This window comes from Quercus lobata, chromosome 12, assembly GCF_001633185.2.
Source record: "Quercus lobata isolate SW786 chromosome 12, ValleyOak3.0 Primary Assembly, whole genome shotgun sequence".
Classification (NCBI taxonomy): Eukaryota; Viridiplantae; Streptophyta; class Magnoliopsida; order Fagales; family Fagaceae; genus Quercus; species Quercus lobata.
In genome coordinates this window covers 29,509,699-29,527,273 of record NC_044915.1, presented here as the reverse complement: position 1 = coordinate 29,527,273, position 17,575 = coordinate 29,509,699, and the positions used below count along the sequence as shown (strand labels likewise).

The 17,575-nt window shown below is 31.8% G+C and overlaps 1 protein-coding gene and 1 pseudogene across 1 annotated transcript; one reads left to right on the top strand and one right to left on the bottom strand.

Annotated features, from left to right (window-relative positions):
• Positions 1-2,787: 2,787 nt before the first annotated feature.
• On the top strand, positions 2,788-11,474 carry LOC115970504 (annotated as a pseudogene).
• Positions 11,475-12,438: 964 nt separating this feature from the next.
• Positions 12,439-17,316, bottom strand: LOC115971953 (putative esterase YitV). The gene is made up of 13 exons (XM_031092073.1): positions 16,810-17,316; positions 16,650-16,723; positions 16,459-16,539; positions 15,493-15,621; positions 15,314-15,400; positions 14,976-15,029; positions 14,725-14,815; positions 14,569-14,639; positions 14,405-14,474; positions 14,121-14,173; positions 13,693-13,786; positions 13,118-13,215; positions 12,439-12,779 (listed from the first exon to the last, which is right to left on the bottom strand). Exons 1-13 carry the CDS (start codon positions 17,075-17,077, stop codon positions 12,690-12,692), a joined length of 1,260 nt encoding a protein of 419 aa, XP_030947933.1. The 5' UTR covers positions 17,078-17,316; the 3' UTR covers positions 12,439-12,689.
• Between the last annotated feature and the right edge of the window lie 259 nt (positions 17,317-17,575).

Sequence of the window (17,575 nt, the reverse complement as noted above, 5' to 3'; positions counted from 1 at the left end):
TCATAATTAGCCTATTTTTAGCTAACTCTACTATACTCTCCTCAATTCTCTCTCCTTTCCCCCTCAATTTAAATGGGCCCTAAGATGGGCCCACAAAATAATGCCAAAAGATTTTGCTGCTGTCCTGAGTATTGAGTTTGACTTGGGGAAGAGAGAGTAGAGTAGAGTAAATTTGGCTTATAATTAGCTTATTTTTAGCTAACTCTACTCTACTCTTCTCAATTCTCTCTCCTTTCCCCCTCAATCTAAGCGGGCCCTAAGATGGGCCCACAAAATAATGCCAAAAGATTTTGCCGCTGCCCTGAGTATTGAATTTGAGTCCTATTGAACTCAACATAATAATATTTTATTGAAATTATATGAATTGTTAGAAGGTTGCAATTTTCAAATCTCAATTCTCATTTCTCGTTCCTTGTTTAATAGGAATCACATTGTTTATATTGCTCCTATTTCTAATGAGTTAACTTTTAAAATATGGATAAAAAATAATTAAAATTTTTATTTTTTATATTATTGGTGTGACACCAATCATCGGACAATAAAATTTCAATTTTAAACAAACCAAAGTACAAATCTCCATTTCTTTAGCCTATATAAAAATAGTAGTATTCTTAAGAATGTTATATCAGATTAAGATCTGGTATACAATTAACCCCTCTTTCTTACAACATTTTTTTAATTTAATGATTGAGATTTAAAGTTATTTTTTCTAATTGTAAATCTCATCTATTCATAGCTACTGCATTAGTTGTACTTGATCTCAATCCTGTGATATCAACCTAAGGTAGTTTTTTCGAATAGGTTTTTTTTTTTTTTTTTAACCGATGGTTTTTGTAGGTAGCCGGTGAGTGGGGAAGTGGTGAGTCTGATTGAGAATATATATTTAATTTTTTGTCCTTGAAAACTTTTCAATGAAAGTAACAAACTATTTTTTTTTTCCTTACAAAGTAACAAACTTCTTAAATTTAACTAATTGATGTCTTGGTTAGATGATAATTAGCTATTATTAGGAAGCGGACGCCATAGGTTAAAACCCTCTAAAAAAAATGGTAATATGTGTAACACTACCAACCACTTAACTTCTTAATTTTTTATTTACTTATTTTGTGGTTTTACTTTATGCGATGTGTTTGGTTTTGTGTTCAAACATTAGTTGTCTATCATTGAATGAAACCCAAATTTTTTTTTTTGGTTGTACATGTGATTCCTCCGATTAAATAAATTAGTGTGTAATCCTATGCATATACACGGATACAATTAAAAATAATTATACATAGTATTAGCTCATACTTTTTTTAAACCATACATTTTTAAAATATGTAATGATTTCTCATTATATATATATATATATATATATATGATTTACAATTTAATTGGACTTAAACTCTTCGACTGTTGCACCTAATAATTCACTTGTCACAAAATTAAAAAATAGATGGACACATGGAGGAAAATTGGACTCCAATTGAAATACAATTTAAAATCTATTGGATTTGAACTTTTTGATTTTTATACTTAATAATTTGCTTGACACAAAATTAAAAATTAAATGGGACACGTGATGCAAATTGAAAATTCCATTAAAATCTAATTGGATTTTCTCTACCTATTAATTTATATATATATATGATGCATCTTACTTGATCATCAATTCGCCAAAATATCTAGATCATTATATCTTTAAAAAATCAAGTAAAGTAAGATGTACTTCATTATTTCAAACTTTTTTTTTTTTTTTTTGTTTTGTTTATCATGTTGGGTTGGGTTAGATTCTCTTAAAAAAGGGAAAAGTTGGGTTAAGTTAGGAAAGAGAAGGAGAGGTAGATGCATAAAAATAGTCCAATACAGGTTTGAAACTATTAAAGCATTTAAATATTAAAATGATTAAAATGAATTAATTAAATAATAATTTTGCTAAATAAATAATATATGTAAAAAATTAGAGTTTTATGTGATTAATTTATCTTAAGTAAGAAATTTATGTTATTTATTATTAAGTGACTTAAGAGAAATGAGACAATTCAAGAACTGTGAAATAATAGATGTAAAATGTGATTTGAATCACCTTATATATTTCAGAGGAAATGTCCCTATTTGAGTATGAGTAATAATAAAACACTCATGTATCAAAAAAATAATAAAAATAAAAAATAATAATAATAAAACACTCATGAAAACACTTTTTTTTTTTTTTTGATAATGGGATAGTTGGAAAAAAGATATTTAAATCCTAAATATTTTTGTTGTGAACACTCGAAAATTTCAGTTGAACTATAAAGTTATTAAAAATGACATTTTTTTTAATTGATAATATTTTAACATCCGGATCTCATTTACTAAATTACTAATGAATAAAAGTGTCAAAAGGGCGAGCAGTTAACAAGGGGCAGTTTTTATTTTGTTTTTTAGAATGCTAAATCAGATTTGGCTCCATTTTCATCTCATTTAAAAAAAAAAAAAAATTACAAATCACGTCTCAATTCGCGTTTTGTGATGCCAAATCACTACTCTTTGTTTATTATGCTAATCATACGATAATATGAAACCTACCTATAAACTATATTTTGTCAGAAAGCGAGGAAGGGGAATTTGGTTTTGTTTCATTTAAAATAAAAAATAAAAAATTTACAAACCACCACTTCTCAATTCGCGTTTGTGATGCCAAATCACTACTCCTTTATTCTGCTAATCATCATATTATCATATGAAACTTATCTATAACCTATATGAAATTTACAAACCACTTCTCAATGGCATGGCGAAAAATATAGTGGTCACCATATATATATGCAGGTTGGCAACGATGGCATTGCAATCATCACTATTTGTAACGCGTTAAGCCTTCCAGGTACAAATCTCAGATCTTTATATCTCTTTACAATTTTTGTTTTCTCATAACGTTTTCATCCCCACATACATGCGCGCTTGCACACACACACACACATATATATATATATTGTCTTAGTCTAGGACCTCCAGATAGGCAATTTATTATTATTATTATTATTTTTGAAATAGTTACAATTACAATTTCATTTATATTGATGTATATTACAAGATTTTGCTTCATAAACATAGGTGGCGTTTGGATATTGCGTTTCTTGCGTTGCGTTTTCTGCTTTTTTTTTTTTTTTTTTTTTCTTGGACGCGAGTCTGGCACTGTTCATTGTCCATGAATAGTAATTTTAGGCTTATGAACAGTGACAAATGTATGAACAGTAACTTTTTAATTATTTTTTTTTATTGTTTTCAGTTTTCAGCAAAATAATTTGTATCTAAACGGACCTGTTATATCTCCTTTTTTTTTTTCCCCCTACGTGTATAGAATATTAAAGAAAAGATACAAAAAGACACTAGAATTTTCCTATATGTTTTCACTTTTTATTGCACATGCTGTTAATTCCAACTCTTACAAATAAAATGCAATTTTGACCATTTAAAGTTCATTTGTGCCTGGCAGGGAATTTCTCATCAATTGTGGAAGATTCTCATGATCTTGTTCAAAAAGCAATTGAAGGTCTAGATCACTATAAAAGAATTTCTACGAAATGTTTTAGTAAAACAAGGTCTCTTTATTGTATAAAACAGATTTATTTATTATATTTTGGTCTTAGGTGGCAAGAATCCTTGTGTTGCTGCTATTCAAGGATTTGCACTTGGAGGTGGCTTGGAAATGGCAATAGTTTGTTGGAACATTGGTCTTGTTTATTTCTCCAATTAACTTCATTAATTCCTTAATAGTTAACTAACAAGTTTGTGAAGTACTAATTAATAAAACTCAAAATTAATTTAATTTCCCCAACTGATATATATATATATATGTGTGTGTGTGTGTGTGTATGTATATGCATGTGTGTATGTATGGTAGGGATGCCATACAAGTATTGCCACGCCAGGAACTCAACTTAGTTTACCAGAGCTGCAACTCGGAGTTATTCCTGGACCTGGAGGTATCCTATATCACTACTTTATTCTAGTTTTTCCCGTACCTACGATTGAAAATGGCAACTAATGTTTTTATTTTAGGGCAGTAGTGTTTATTATACAAATCACACAAGTGTGCATATAATAACACTAAAATTGTGAGTCTAACTTATGATTTTGAAAATAAAAATGTGAGTTAAACTCATGATTTTAGTGTTATTTAACGATTGTATGTATACACAGTGTAATAAGTTTTACCTTTTAACTTTTTAAGGCACTCAATGTCTTCCTAGGCTGGTTGGGGTTCCAAAGGCTGTGGAAATGATGCTGGTAATTTAATTTAATTTATTTTTGATTAATAGAGGTCCTGCAAACATTATTTAGTGCTTAATAGCACAATTTCAGACTCACAGTTCAAATTAAGCCAAAAGCATATATTATTTTAACTTTTTTATCATAACTCATTACCTTCACTAGGTATGGAGCCTACTATTTTTACATTTAGCCAATATTCTTATGAAAATATTTTACTACAAATTTTACCATATAAAACATACAAACAATCGGTGAGTTTCAATTACCTAGCTAATAAATAAATGTTTGAATTTTTTTTTTTTTTTACGATTAGTGACATATTAATTTATAAGTTTTATATAATAAAATTTGTAGTATTTTTAACATTACTTTTATTCTAATAAAAAAAGAATTTGTTGTCAAGGGTCTTATAATAATTTAGTAACTACAACATAACTTAAAATGCATATATAGAGCTACCTCCTAAAGTAATTTTGTTTTAGCTGAGAACCTAGAATAAAAACAATTTGCACTAATTAGCTTCTGATATACATTAATAAAATTGTTAAACTGTTTATTAAGAACTGTCAAAATGCATGTGCTACATGATGCTGGTTGCATGGCACTAAAAATTCAGTCATCTGAGTCGATAGAGTGTGAGAAGTTAGGGCTCGTTGATGCTATTGCTTCTCCTGAAGAATTGTTAGAAGTATCACGTCTATGGGCTCTAGATATTGCAGAGGGTCGTAGACCCCGTATCAACACTCTTCAGAGAACTGACAAACTTGGCTCTATCACTGATGCACGAGACACATTGAATACTGCTCGACAAAGAGTGAGATGAAAATTGCTTCAAATTTGCCTCAGCAGAGGGCTTGCTTGGATGTGATTGAAGAAGGCATTGTTTCTGGAGGTTATTCTGGTGTTTTTAAGGTAAAATTTCATCTTAGTCCTTAGCCCATATAGATGCCGAAACATGCACAAACTACAAGAGAGGAAGAGAAAGATGAGACAAATGGGAGAGTGAAAACCCTAATGCTAGGATACCATTTATGATCTTTTTCACAACAGTCGATATGATAAATTATAATTTAAGCAACATTATTTTCACATAAATCTATCACTAATATCATTTTTATTAGCACCAATTACAATATATTATTTCAGCTATTTTAATAATTAAGAAAAATATTTTAAAAATTGTTGTGTTCTTAAACTTAAACTTATTGGAGTGAAAAATATCATACATTGGCTGTGCGTGGGCATTTTGTATTATTTAACTGAGTTATTTTTTGGAAAGTGAAAAGTGCTCGTGATTTAAAAGTGATGCTTTGGAATAGCTAAAGAGAAAGCCTGACTTACCAAAAAAATAATAATAATAAAACAAACAAAAAAGCATGACTTTATTCAAATAAAATAAAAATCATGACCTTTTTTGTTGGCTTGCCTTTCCCATTCAGGATTATGAACTCGCATGGTCAACTACAACTTGAATTAATACGAGACTATATATATATTGAATGCAGGAAGGGAAAATATTTAAGGAGTTAGTGCTGTCAAGCACTGGAAAAGGACTTGTTCACATCTACTTTGCTCAACGTGCAATATCTAAGGTACAATTATTGTTGATATAAAAAGAGAGGAGGCACAATCATTTATAGAGAGATATTTTACTCCAACTATTTTAGAATGAAAACCTAAGTCATGATTTACATTTCATCCTTTACATTGTTTTATTTAGAACAGTTGCATGTATAGTTATATTTTATAATCATGAATCCCCTTAATTAGGTGTGTAACATATTTAGACCATTTCTCCTTTGCATGCTTTAAGGGATGGGACCATGATTTTTTCTTGGATGAGTCAAAGCATAAAAAATAGACTATTTAAGAATAAGAAATATATACAAAAATTCACAACTAGATTAATATATATTTTTTAAATCCATTCAATATTAAAAATATATATAAATGAAAATATAAGTTAACATATTTCTATTCAGTCATTTGTGATTTTTTAATATGAAACTCAACATTATTTTAAATCATGAAAATAATTTATGCTTGATTTTGTATTGAAAGTTGCAATTATTTTTCTTTCAATACACAAAAACAAGGAATCCGCTGGAAATTATTTTGGGTAACAATTGCATACGGCATCCTCATTTTGGCATGAACTCTACAAGTCTAAGATTTATCCCTAGGCCCATATGATAGAAGCATTGTATACAATTGTTACACAAGATACCAGCGCCATCCATACATAGCTTATATATATCTAGTACCCATTCAAGCTGAAATAAAAAGAAGTGAATAGGATGTAAAAATAATCTAAAAATTCTAGTTCAAATTAGCTTCAGCCATAGACATGTACCTCTGCCACTATATATGTTGTGATTGTTTTCTAATTTTTACTAATACAGGTACTTGGTATTACTGATTCTGGGCTTAAACCACGGCAAATAACAAAAGTTGGGAGTTATTGGTGGTGGTTTAATGTGTTCGTGTATTGCTACAGCTCTTATTATAGGCAACATACATGTTGTTCTCAAAGAAATCAATCTCGATTATCTGCAGAAAGGGATTAAAAGGATTGAAGGTTCGTTTTTTCATCCATCTATATTCTATAATTTATGCGTGGAAATCTTGCCTATGTAGCTGGGTTGTGGTATAAAGTATATGAGGAGAAACATTCTGTCAGGTCATGTATAGAACACAGTGTCTGTGAATGTATTTAAAGTTAAGCTCTTCAATCTTCATGTTTCTTACGTTAAGACTCGGTGTTTTTTGAATTAATGTTCAATATATATGTTCTTCGGATAATCTTCAAGGCCTAGTGACGAAAGGAAAGATTGAGCTGAAAGGGATGGAGAAAGCTCTTTCGATTCTTAAAGGTGTATTAGATTATTCAGACTTTAAAGATGTCGATATATGGTCATAGAGGTGAGCCATTATGTATTCTATTATATATATACAGATAGATAGATATATATGGCCTTTGATTAAATGCTCTAGCTATATCATCTATAAGTAAACTCTTGAAATAAGCTTTATATGACTAGTGCCACCAAATGATTTACATCTTATGTGAATAATGAACTGTGGCCTAAGCCTCTAAACCTCTCTCTCTCTGAGGCTGTTTATGAAGACGAGTCACTAAAACAATCAGTATTTGAAGACGTTGAGAAGATTTATCCTGCTCACTGCATCTTGGCATCGGGCACATCTGGTATATTGATCTGAATGTAATAGGAAAAATTACCAGATCTCAAGACCGCATTGTGGGGGCACATTTTTTCAGGTCACTCCATATCATTTTTGTGAATATATATGTGTGTGTTTATTCAAGTATATTACAAAGACAATATAAGAGTCCAATTTACATTCATTTTTCCTAAAGGCATGTTATGAGGTCTATAAAACTAGAAAATGTTTATATTTATAATACACATGTAATTTTATTCATAGTGCTTCCTCTTTTCAATTGAATAGTCCTGCTCATGTGATGCCTCTCATGGAAATTGTGCGTACCGAGAAAACTTCAAAGCAAGTAATTCTTGATCTTATGACAGTTGGGAAGACGATTAAGAAAGTTCCAATTCTTGTGGGAAACTGCACCGGCTTCGCTGTTAACCGAACCTTCTTCCCATATGTACTTGGAGCATATATCTATTCTTTGCTGACCTAGGTGTGGACATTTTCAGAATTGACAGAGGTCCTTTCAAGTTGAGTTATTTGCACTTTTATTACTACCATTATTCCATTCTTGTGTGCCTGTGTGCATGACTATATGTACGCATTATTGCATCAAATTTTGTTAGTGCACTACATTTATTTTCTTGATCTTTAATTTTACCAATCGTTTAAATATATATAACTTATAGTGATAACTGATAAGGCTACTGAAGTTTAAATTCTTGTCAAAAACACGTTGAGATACTGGACTCTTTGCACCATTTGTTTAAGGCCAAATTTTGAAATGTGACACTTACGAAAGAGGTTGAAACATTTGGTAATAAGGGTTGCTCAATTTGAAGAACTATACACGTTAACTAATAAATTAAAACAACCATTTTCACAGTTATATATAACCATTCTCGTGTTTTAAATCAATACAAAATTTTAATTTTGAAAAAAAAAGTTCATTTGGTTACCTTTTCGACAGCAAAAGGTAACCAAATGAACCTTTTTTTTTTTTTTTTTCAAAATTAAAATTTTGTATAGATTTAAAACACGTTAATGGTTTCTCTAATGTTTTTGACTTCTCTGATCATGTTCCATTTTAATGTCTTCTATTATTTTATGCAAGTAATTATGTGTTTATTTAGTGGTGTTTCATATGGATTAATTAACACACAAAAATATTTTCAGGCTTCATGATATTACTGGATATGAATAGCCATAGCTTTTGGGAAAGAGCATGCTACATCCTTCCTAGATCGCATTGCTTCATGATGTTCAAAGAGATTCTTTTGGTCCTTTGGCTTTTAGTCATTTCAAGTCTACTATTGCTTCACTGCTCCATACGTAAATGATGATGTTTTGGTTCAAAGAGATTCCTTTGGCTTTTAGTCTTTTCAAGTTTTCTTTGGTTTGAAGAATTAGACAAGGCCCCCATTATTGAAGATTTTAAGTCAAAAAGTGGAAAAAAACACTGTTTATAGAATATTGTTCATTGTTCACTTTTACTGTTCATGGTACTGTTCACTTCAAAATTTTGCCTATTTAAGGGAGGTTGTCCCTTAAGTTTAACACGGAGCTTTTTCTTTTAGAAACTTTCTTTTAAAAGCCTTTCTTGAAGAGAAAGTTCCTTGTTTCAAACTTTGGATTTCCTACTACTTTCCCTACAATCTTGTAACTAGAACTAGTTCCAAGTGTTGTAACTACTAAACTATTGAACTGTTGAGATCCTATAATTGCTACTACTATATATATATATACACACACACACACACATATATATATATATATATAGGAGCTATTTTGATCCAAGACCTGCACTTTCACTTTCAAGTTATAATCCATAATATATGATTGCAACCTTCAAAAAGATTTTAAAAACAAAACAAAAAACCAACAACTGTGAAACATGCATCATCTACCCATTTTTGTCATGCTATTATGCTATTATATAATATTTCTTGGGTTCCACTGAATGTTTTTGATTTTGTAGGCAAAAGCAATGGAAAAGGATATTACATATACGAGAAGGGGAGCAAACCAAAACCTGACCCATCTGTGCTACCAATTACTGAGGATTCTAAGAGGATTGCTAACATCATTCCTGATGAAGAAAAGGTTAGTCACACGTACTTGGTTTTCATAATCATCTCCATCTTTTCGAACATTTATGACTACATATCAATTTGTTACTTGTTAGTTGTTAGCATATAAATTGCAAATTAATTAACTTAATTTATGCTCACTGTTAATATATTATGACCCAAGTGGCCCATATCAATTGGAGGCCCATATACTTGTAGAACAAGCATATTAACCTTAGGTTAGTCTATAGTTAGCCTAGAGTTAGTCAAGTATTCTCTAATATATAAACTCTATATTGGGTTCATTGTAACACAAGTGCTTAATATAATATATAGCCGTCAAAGACTTTCTCACGATAGATGTAGGCCACTAGGTTTATTTGTCGCTCATCATTCAATTATTACACACAATCACAGAGCAACCTTCACATTAACTTAATTTATGCTCACAAAAGTGATGTAGATGCAATCCTTAAAATATCTTTTTTGTAAATTAAAGGCTGGTTTTGACATGTTTCATGATATGTGTTTGTTAGTCTATATGTGTGAGTAACGAAGAAATCTTGGAAATGGTTTTCTTTCCGGCGGTGAATGAGGCAATGCCGTATTTATAGATGAAGGAATAGTCGCTCAAGCTTCTGACCTTGACGTTGTGTGAGGAGTTTCTTTGGGCATTATTTATATATCTGTTCCTTTGAAGAGGACTATGCAAAAAGATTTAGGTAGAACAAAATTTCATATTCATTACCAAAAAAAAAAAGAACAAAATCAAAACACAAAAAACAACTTGACTCAGACCTCTATAACTCATTAAAAAACAAATTTACGCAAATATATAATCTAGTATTACACATCTTTTATTTTTCTACTTTGGGATGGGATGTTTTTCATTTGTCAATCTTGGGCAGGCAGCTGGCGTAATAGTCAGAAGAGAATCACAAAAGTAGAGTTAAACCACAGTTTTCAGTTTTACACTTTTTCACTCAAAACCTAGGATCTCATTTTATACTATTTCGTAGCAATAGATATAAGAAATTGTAACATATTTTAATCATAAAAATTAAAATTTAACAATTTGTTTTAGTTGATAATTTCTCACATGTGTAATTGGTCTTGAACTCATGACCTCACCCTTCACCCTATTTTTACGTTATGTAAGAAAAATTAAAACAAAGTAATATTTTCAAAATGTTCTTATATAAACCACCAAATTCAAATAAATATAAAGTAAGTTGAATAGATAAGTACGTCGAAGTAAAAAAAAGTATGTCGAAGTTTAAAAAAAAAAAAAAAAAAGTTTTTTTTTTTTTTTTGAGAATCAAAAAAGAAGCTTATACTGCATTTTCTTTTACTTTAGTTTACAGCGGAGGTCTTATGTATTGGACTGACACAATCGGCTCCAAATACATATACACTAGTCTCAAGAAGTGGTCAGAGAAGTATGGTGGCCTATTCAAACCATCAGAGTTCTTAGAAGAAAGAGCTGCAAAAGGCATTGCACTTGTAAGAAACCTAGAATGTTAAATTTTATTTCAAGCAGTGCTTATTCCTCCATATACTCCATTTGAGTTTCAAAATCAATGTCTGCATGTAGAAATATCATTATGCAATCAATTCTTCTTAGGAGGAAAAGAAATGAAATTCGGAAATTATAATCTCTTCCAGCTAGAGGAATAAGTTCCAGAATTCAGAATGCCCCCCTGATTTGCTCTTAACTAGATTTTTATTAATCCCAGTAAAAAGAAGTTGCATTCTTATAGATCTTTATTAACAAATCTCATACAACAAAATCAATGTTTTATATTTAGAGACTCATCGATTTAGTTGAAGTTTTATGAGAGCATATTATTAATTCATTTACCAACATGAGTGATCCATGCTAAACTTTGGCAAAAAATTCCATGGTCTTGCAGAATGCACCTGCTCTAGGATAAGCTTTGAGGCATCACTTTCCCTGACATAATCAAGCCCTGTTGTCGCGCTTAAATTAATTGTGGTTTGCATTGGCATGAATCCATTAGTAAATTTTATGTTATTATTGTAAGTTGGATCTTGGGTGTCAGCAAATTAATAATCAAATGCTTTCCATTAGAGTAAGCCGCCAGTACTTTTGGAAGGTTTTGCTCATTTGAGTATTGACCTAACAGTATGAAATTATATTAGATGAATATATAGTCTAAGTTTGCGTTTTTTATTGATCAGCATCATACACTTCAATTTCTAAGTGCTTAGCAGGTTCTTCAAACAGAGACAACATAGGTGATTAGGAAGAGTTTTAAAGAAATTTATAATGATTAAGAAGGCTCCTGAGTCATGAAGGATTTGATTAGTTTTGTTATCTTTATAGTGAAGTAACCAAGTATCATGGCATTTTATTTTTATCTTTATTTTTTTGCTGGACATCTTAGCTTGAACTTTGATACGTCCTTGAGTGAGCTCAAACATGCTGGCTAGTAAAATTATCCTATCGATTTAAAGCCTGTTGCTGCTTGCATGCATAGGCAGACCTACTTGCACAAGCCTCTAATAGACTTATCCTAGTAGAAATGGACATGAATTTTATTGAAGCGTTAAGGCATAACAGCATACAGTTGTTTGTTGTAGCCTGGAGTATTTCATTCAATCGTCATTCTCTCATGGTTAACTCTATGTTCTATTTCTAAAGGTAGAAGTTACTATAATTTTTCTCAAAAAAAAAAAAAAAAAAGTTACTATAATTTATAAGAAAATTACTATCACATTCAATCACAAATGACACAAACCTAGGTCTGATCTACACCTTCCCTACTCTTTAATGCCATCCAGTGACTTGACTGATCAACCTCATACAGGAACACTTTTGTGAAGCAATTAAATCTGGGTAGTTGTGCACATAATTAGATGAAGAGGTGAACTGAGCTTTCTAACAGACACAGCAGTACGCACATAGCAAGCAACATTCCAGCAGTACATGAGCATCACCAATGCAGAGTTTTAGCATTCAGCTATAAATTGCAGAGATCCATAGAAATATTCATTACTAATATTGTTAAGTTTTTGTACAAACGCCATACTACATTTACAAGACTCAAATCAGGCCCCACACACAATGCATACATCACTCGAACCAACTGAGCCAAAGCTCAATGGTTTTCAAATACATATCCAAAGACAGGACAAAGTAAATATAATGAGATACCACATACAGAATAATTATAATAATACAGTTTATTTCTTGAAGAACCTGTCAAACCAATCGCTAGCTTCTTTTACCATCAGCGATGTCATTTGGTGGCCAATTCCAGGTTGTGCAATCAACTGCATGTCAAGGAAATGCACTAAGAGAATTATAAAAGGGGACATACATAAAGAAAAATGAAAATAAATAAATACACTGCAACAGCCATATCTGTGAACTCCACAGACAAAAACACATTGCTGGTGAATCCTCCTCACATTAATGTTTATCTAGTCAAATATGAGTGAGAGAGGAAAACAGACCATTTGATTGTGCTTTTGCAAAGGACATTCAACAAGGAATTTCCCATGAAATGAATTCTAATTGTTTTTCCACTTCAAAGGGTTTCCATGAAGTTTAAGTAATCTGAAAATTGTTTGCAGTTTTATGAACTTTCAACATCTGCTGTGAGTCAAACCTTAAACTTATCCAAAGAATTGGCCTCTCCATAAACCTTGCTTGCTCTTGATTCAGGAATTTTCAGACCAGCAAGCGGACACCGTGGATCTTCAGCACCTAAATTTTCAAAATCCAAAAAATGCTTCAACACATGGTGAAGATATACCCACACAAAATGTTAACCTCAAGGATAATTCAATTGAAGGAAAAACAGCCTAGAGGACCACTAGCCTTGTAGCCAAGTAAATTTTGGTAGTAAAGTCAAAAGTCAGTTGAAAATCTACAAACATGTCAATGAAAGGGATGACAATCATGTGCTCTGGGAACAAGTGCATTATTTTATATTTATATATTATACAGCACATATTTGAATCTTCCAGATGTTCAAAAAGATAATGGGTATAAAATCATTGTACCAAACAGGCATGCATGCAAACAAGCACAGGTGCATGTGCATGCAAAAAAATGCATGTGAGCAAACAGACAGGCACATGCACACATAAACACACACACACATGCACTCCCACACATGCAAGGGCGCAATGATATACAAAATTTATATGCATATAGTTGAAGGGAAAGATAAAATATTACCATTGAGAATCAGCAGAGGACGTGGTTCAAGAGCTGGAATTGAGTAAGGTGAATCAAAGTGGGAGTCTAGACCAGGAGCAATCCTATCCCAAACCTGGTCAGTGAAATAAATTCATAAAATGTAATTCAATTTGAGATGCACATTGTGAAAGAGAAACCTCTTGCATTTGATTTTAGAAGAACGGAACATAGAAAATGATGCTGGATATGTCTTGCTATATAAGAATGTTAATTCTAAACAGCACAACTGGAATTATCCATACAATAATGTATGAAGCACCATTTTATGAATGTAGTTGCATACTAGAAAAAATCAGATCAGAAGTAAAAAGCTAACATCCCATTCAAGCTTAGTGACAATCACACCACAAGCTATACAGCAATATCCACATAATAAAACATATTTACAGTCTCAGAATGTAACCAACCTTCTCCACCACTTCTTTGTCAATCTCACTCTTTCCTAAATCAATCCGTGCTTCTGCATCAAGGAAATAAGGACATCAGAGAAACAAATATCATGGCAACTGCAAAAGAGATGAACCCAGTGGAGGTATGCTTCAAAAAGATCTGTACTTTGTATTAAGTGCATGAACAGACAATGCAGGCTACAATTAAAATGAAAACTATGTGATCAAAAATAAGTACCAAAACCTAATCATGTTGAAGACGACTACAATCATATGTTTTATTATTCTTCAGTTTCTCTTACCCTCAAAAAGAGGCTTTATACTGTCAACTCGAGCTTGCCACTTATCATTCTCTATGGCCCATCGAAACCCCTACAATTGAATTGCACAAAATGCAGCTAGTTACTAAATAAAAAGCATTAGCTTACAGTAGACATAATTTTAAATTTCTAATTAGAGACACCACCTGAACCCCAATTATAGGAACAACCACTGCATAGCGGGTGTCTGCAAACGCACCAAACCATGCATGCATACCTGCATTTTTTCAAAATGCCAACATGAGTTTGCATGTCAAATCATCACTTCTAATATGCCATCCTCAAAATTTCGTTCAACCAACCTCCAAGTGATTCACCAGTGATTCCTATTCTAGCAGGGTCTATATCCTCCCTCTTCTCTAGATAATCTGCCAGTCTTTTCAAGTCCCAGACCTGTGAGAATCAAAACTGTCCCTTCTTAAAAACCAAGATAATCAGAAAACTAAACACAAAAGGTTCTGTTAACTACATCAACTCATTAACTCTACTATTATTAGGTAAGAATTGACTATAAACCATATGAATCCAACAACAGTACAAATGGAGGACTTACTGTATCAAATATGAATGGCATTGTATCACCTTTTTTCCATGATGAAATAAGAGCCTGCACTTGAATAAACTAACCTCATTAGGGATGAACTTTATACAGGAATACTGTTTTACTGCTCAAGAGGCACTAGGATTTTTGTTCTTGCAGCAGATTCTCTAACTCATGACAGAATGTCCCAAAAAATATTGACTATTGTGTTAGCTTATTTTGTAGTCAAGAGCTTGTCTTTATGAGCCCATAGTCCATATAAAAGAATTGCAAAATTCAAAAGTATCATATGGAAAAAATAATTTGAACTGTGTACAAAAAAAAACAAAGTTAAGGTATAACATGCACACATCTCGATAGGTGGTTTTACTGCTGGCACGTTCACCATGGTAGCGAGAATCGATGGCAATGGCTACATATCCCCGAGAAGCGTATGCCTGAGGCAAGCAAAACAAATCACCAACTCCCCAACCCAATAAAGCAAAAGAAATGAAGACTATGCCTGGAAAATATCATTATGGTAGTTTACCTCTAGCAATGGCCTCACCCACTCTTTGTTCTTATTTGTACTATGAAGAAAAACAACAGCAGGCTTTCTTTGATGATTGTTATCCTTCATGCTTAAAATCAACAAAGGCAAGCGTCCCTGTTCTCCTGCCTAGAAATGATCCTTAGGAATTAACTAAGACCTCTATATGGAATTCCTTGATTTAATTAAGTGTAATAGAAGAAAACTAAAAACATAAATGAAATGTAGTTGATTGTGAAAAAGAAAAACCAGAAAATAGATAAACATGTATAATAAACAATTAACTACCAAAAAGTTTGATTTCAAATCAGAAATAGACCTAAATCAGGGATATTAAATGTGTATGTTATGTGTTGAAAATTTATATTGATCACCCCATTGCCCTTATATTGACTTTCTTCAGTTAGTCTTGTAAAATCATGTCCACCTTAGCTCCCTTCCAAATGTTGTTAACAACAGGAAGCAAAAAATTTATTAAAAAAAAAAAAAAAAAAAAAAAGAAAGAAAGAAAGAAAGAGAGAGAGAGATAATATTGGAAGAACTTGTGAATTTGGTCAACTGTAAATTATCCCAAATTCAAAATCTTTGTGATGCATGAAATTGGGTTTACTTATAATTTTTTTTAAAATAGGTCTTTACAAATTATGGAAGAACTTTAGTGAATTTGTTAAAACAAGATGAAGCTCTAACAGTAACACCAATCATCTAGCAAAGACAAGCACCGCATTTCCACAACTAAAAATTAAATTAAAAAATCTTTGTGATGCATGAAATTGGGTTTACTTAAAAATTATATAAAAAAAAAGGGGTCTTTTCAATTTATGGAAGAACTTTAGTGAATAAAACAAGATGAAGCTCTAACAGTAACACAATCATCTAGCAAAGGCAAGCACCACATTTCCACAACCAAAAAATCAATTGGGTAAGCTTAAGAATGAGTTTAAGTCCCAATTAATTATACATTACCTCAGTAATTAAGTAAAGGTTTTCCTCCTTGAGTAAATCCGTGAACCCTGTAATGTCTGCCTTAGGACAAGACTCCATTGCCTAGTTTGTTAATAACATCCAACAATATAAAAGTCAAAAACAGAGAATACCCAATTAAGAATAGTTAAAATTAAAAAACATAAATAAAACACAGAGAGAAAAATCTGAACCTCACTAGAGCGTGGGGGATCATCCTGAAACAAAGGGTTGGCCACAGGTTTTGCAACCTCAACTGACAGCGGAACTGAAACAAAAACAAGAAAAAATGAACAAAATAAACATAATTGGTGCATGAATCAGAGTCAAAGAATTCTGGGTTTTTGTTTAAACCTCGAGCGGTTCTTCTGCTAAGCAAAGTTTGGAGGAAACGAGAGCGGAGTTCGCCGGAATCGATGGATTCTTGTTCCATTTTGATAGCGATTGCTGAGGTTTTAACTACGTTGTTGTTGTTGTTTTTGTCATGGGACTGGGAAAGCTGAGTATTATTAATATAGGGAAGTGAATTTGGAAGGTGGGTTCGCACGCTTGGAGCCACGTGGCTAAGACCCGTGATGTGGGCCAGCGCAGGTCGCACGTGTGAGATGAGGGTCAGGCTCATAGTCAAGCACAGACACACTGATGAATGAGGAAGAAGTAGTAGAGGGAAGCATTGGATTTGAAATAGTTATTGATATTTTGGAAAGTGCAGAGGTTGTCGTGTGGTCAGGTCAACTGTGGTGTAGCCCCAGTTGATGACAAAGGAGAAAGTAGAAACAAGAACTTGAGAGCTCTAGCAGCACGGCAAGGGAAAAGATTATAAAAAAGATAAAAAGAAAAAGAAAAAGAAAAAAAAAAAAAAAAAAAAAAAAAAAAAAAAAGGAAGATGAAGATGAAGAGAGAAGACAACGATGAGAGAAAATGGAAAAAAGAGCATATGGTCAGATATCTGTGGTGGGGGATTAAAGAGTGAAAAAAAGGGAAGCTTCCTTGCAAAATAATATTATTAAAATAATATTAATAATATATTTTTTATTTTATTTTTATTTTTATTATTGTTATTATTATTATTAAGTTTTTTTTTAATAAGTATTATGAAGTAGTTGATTTAAGTATAAAA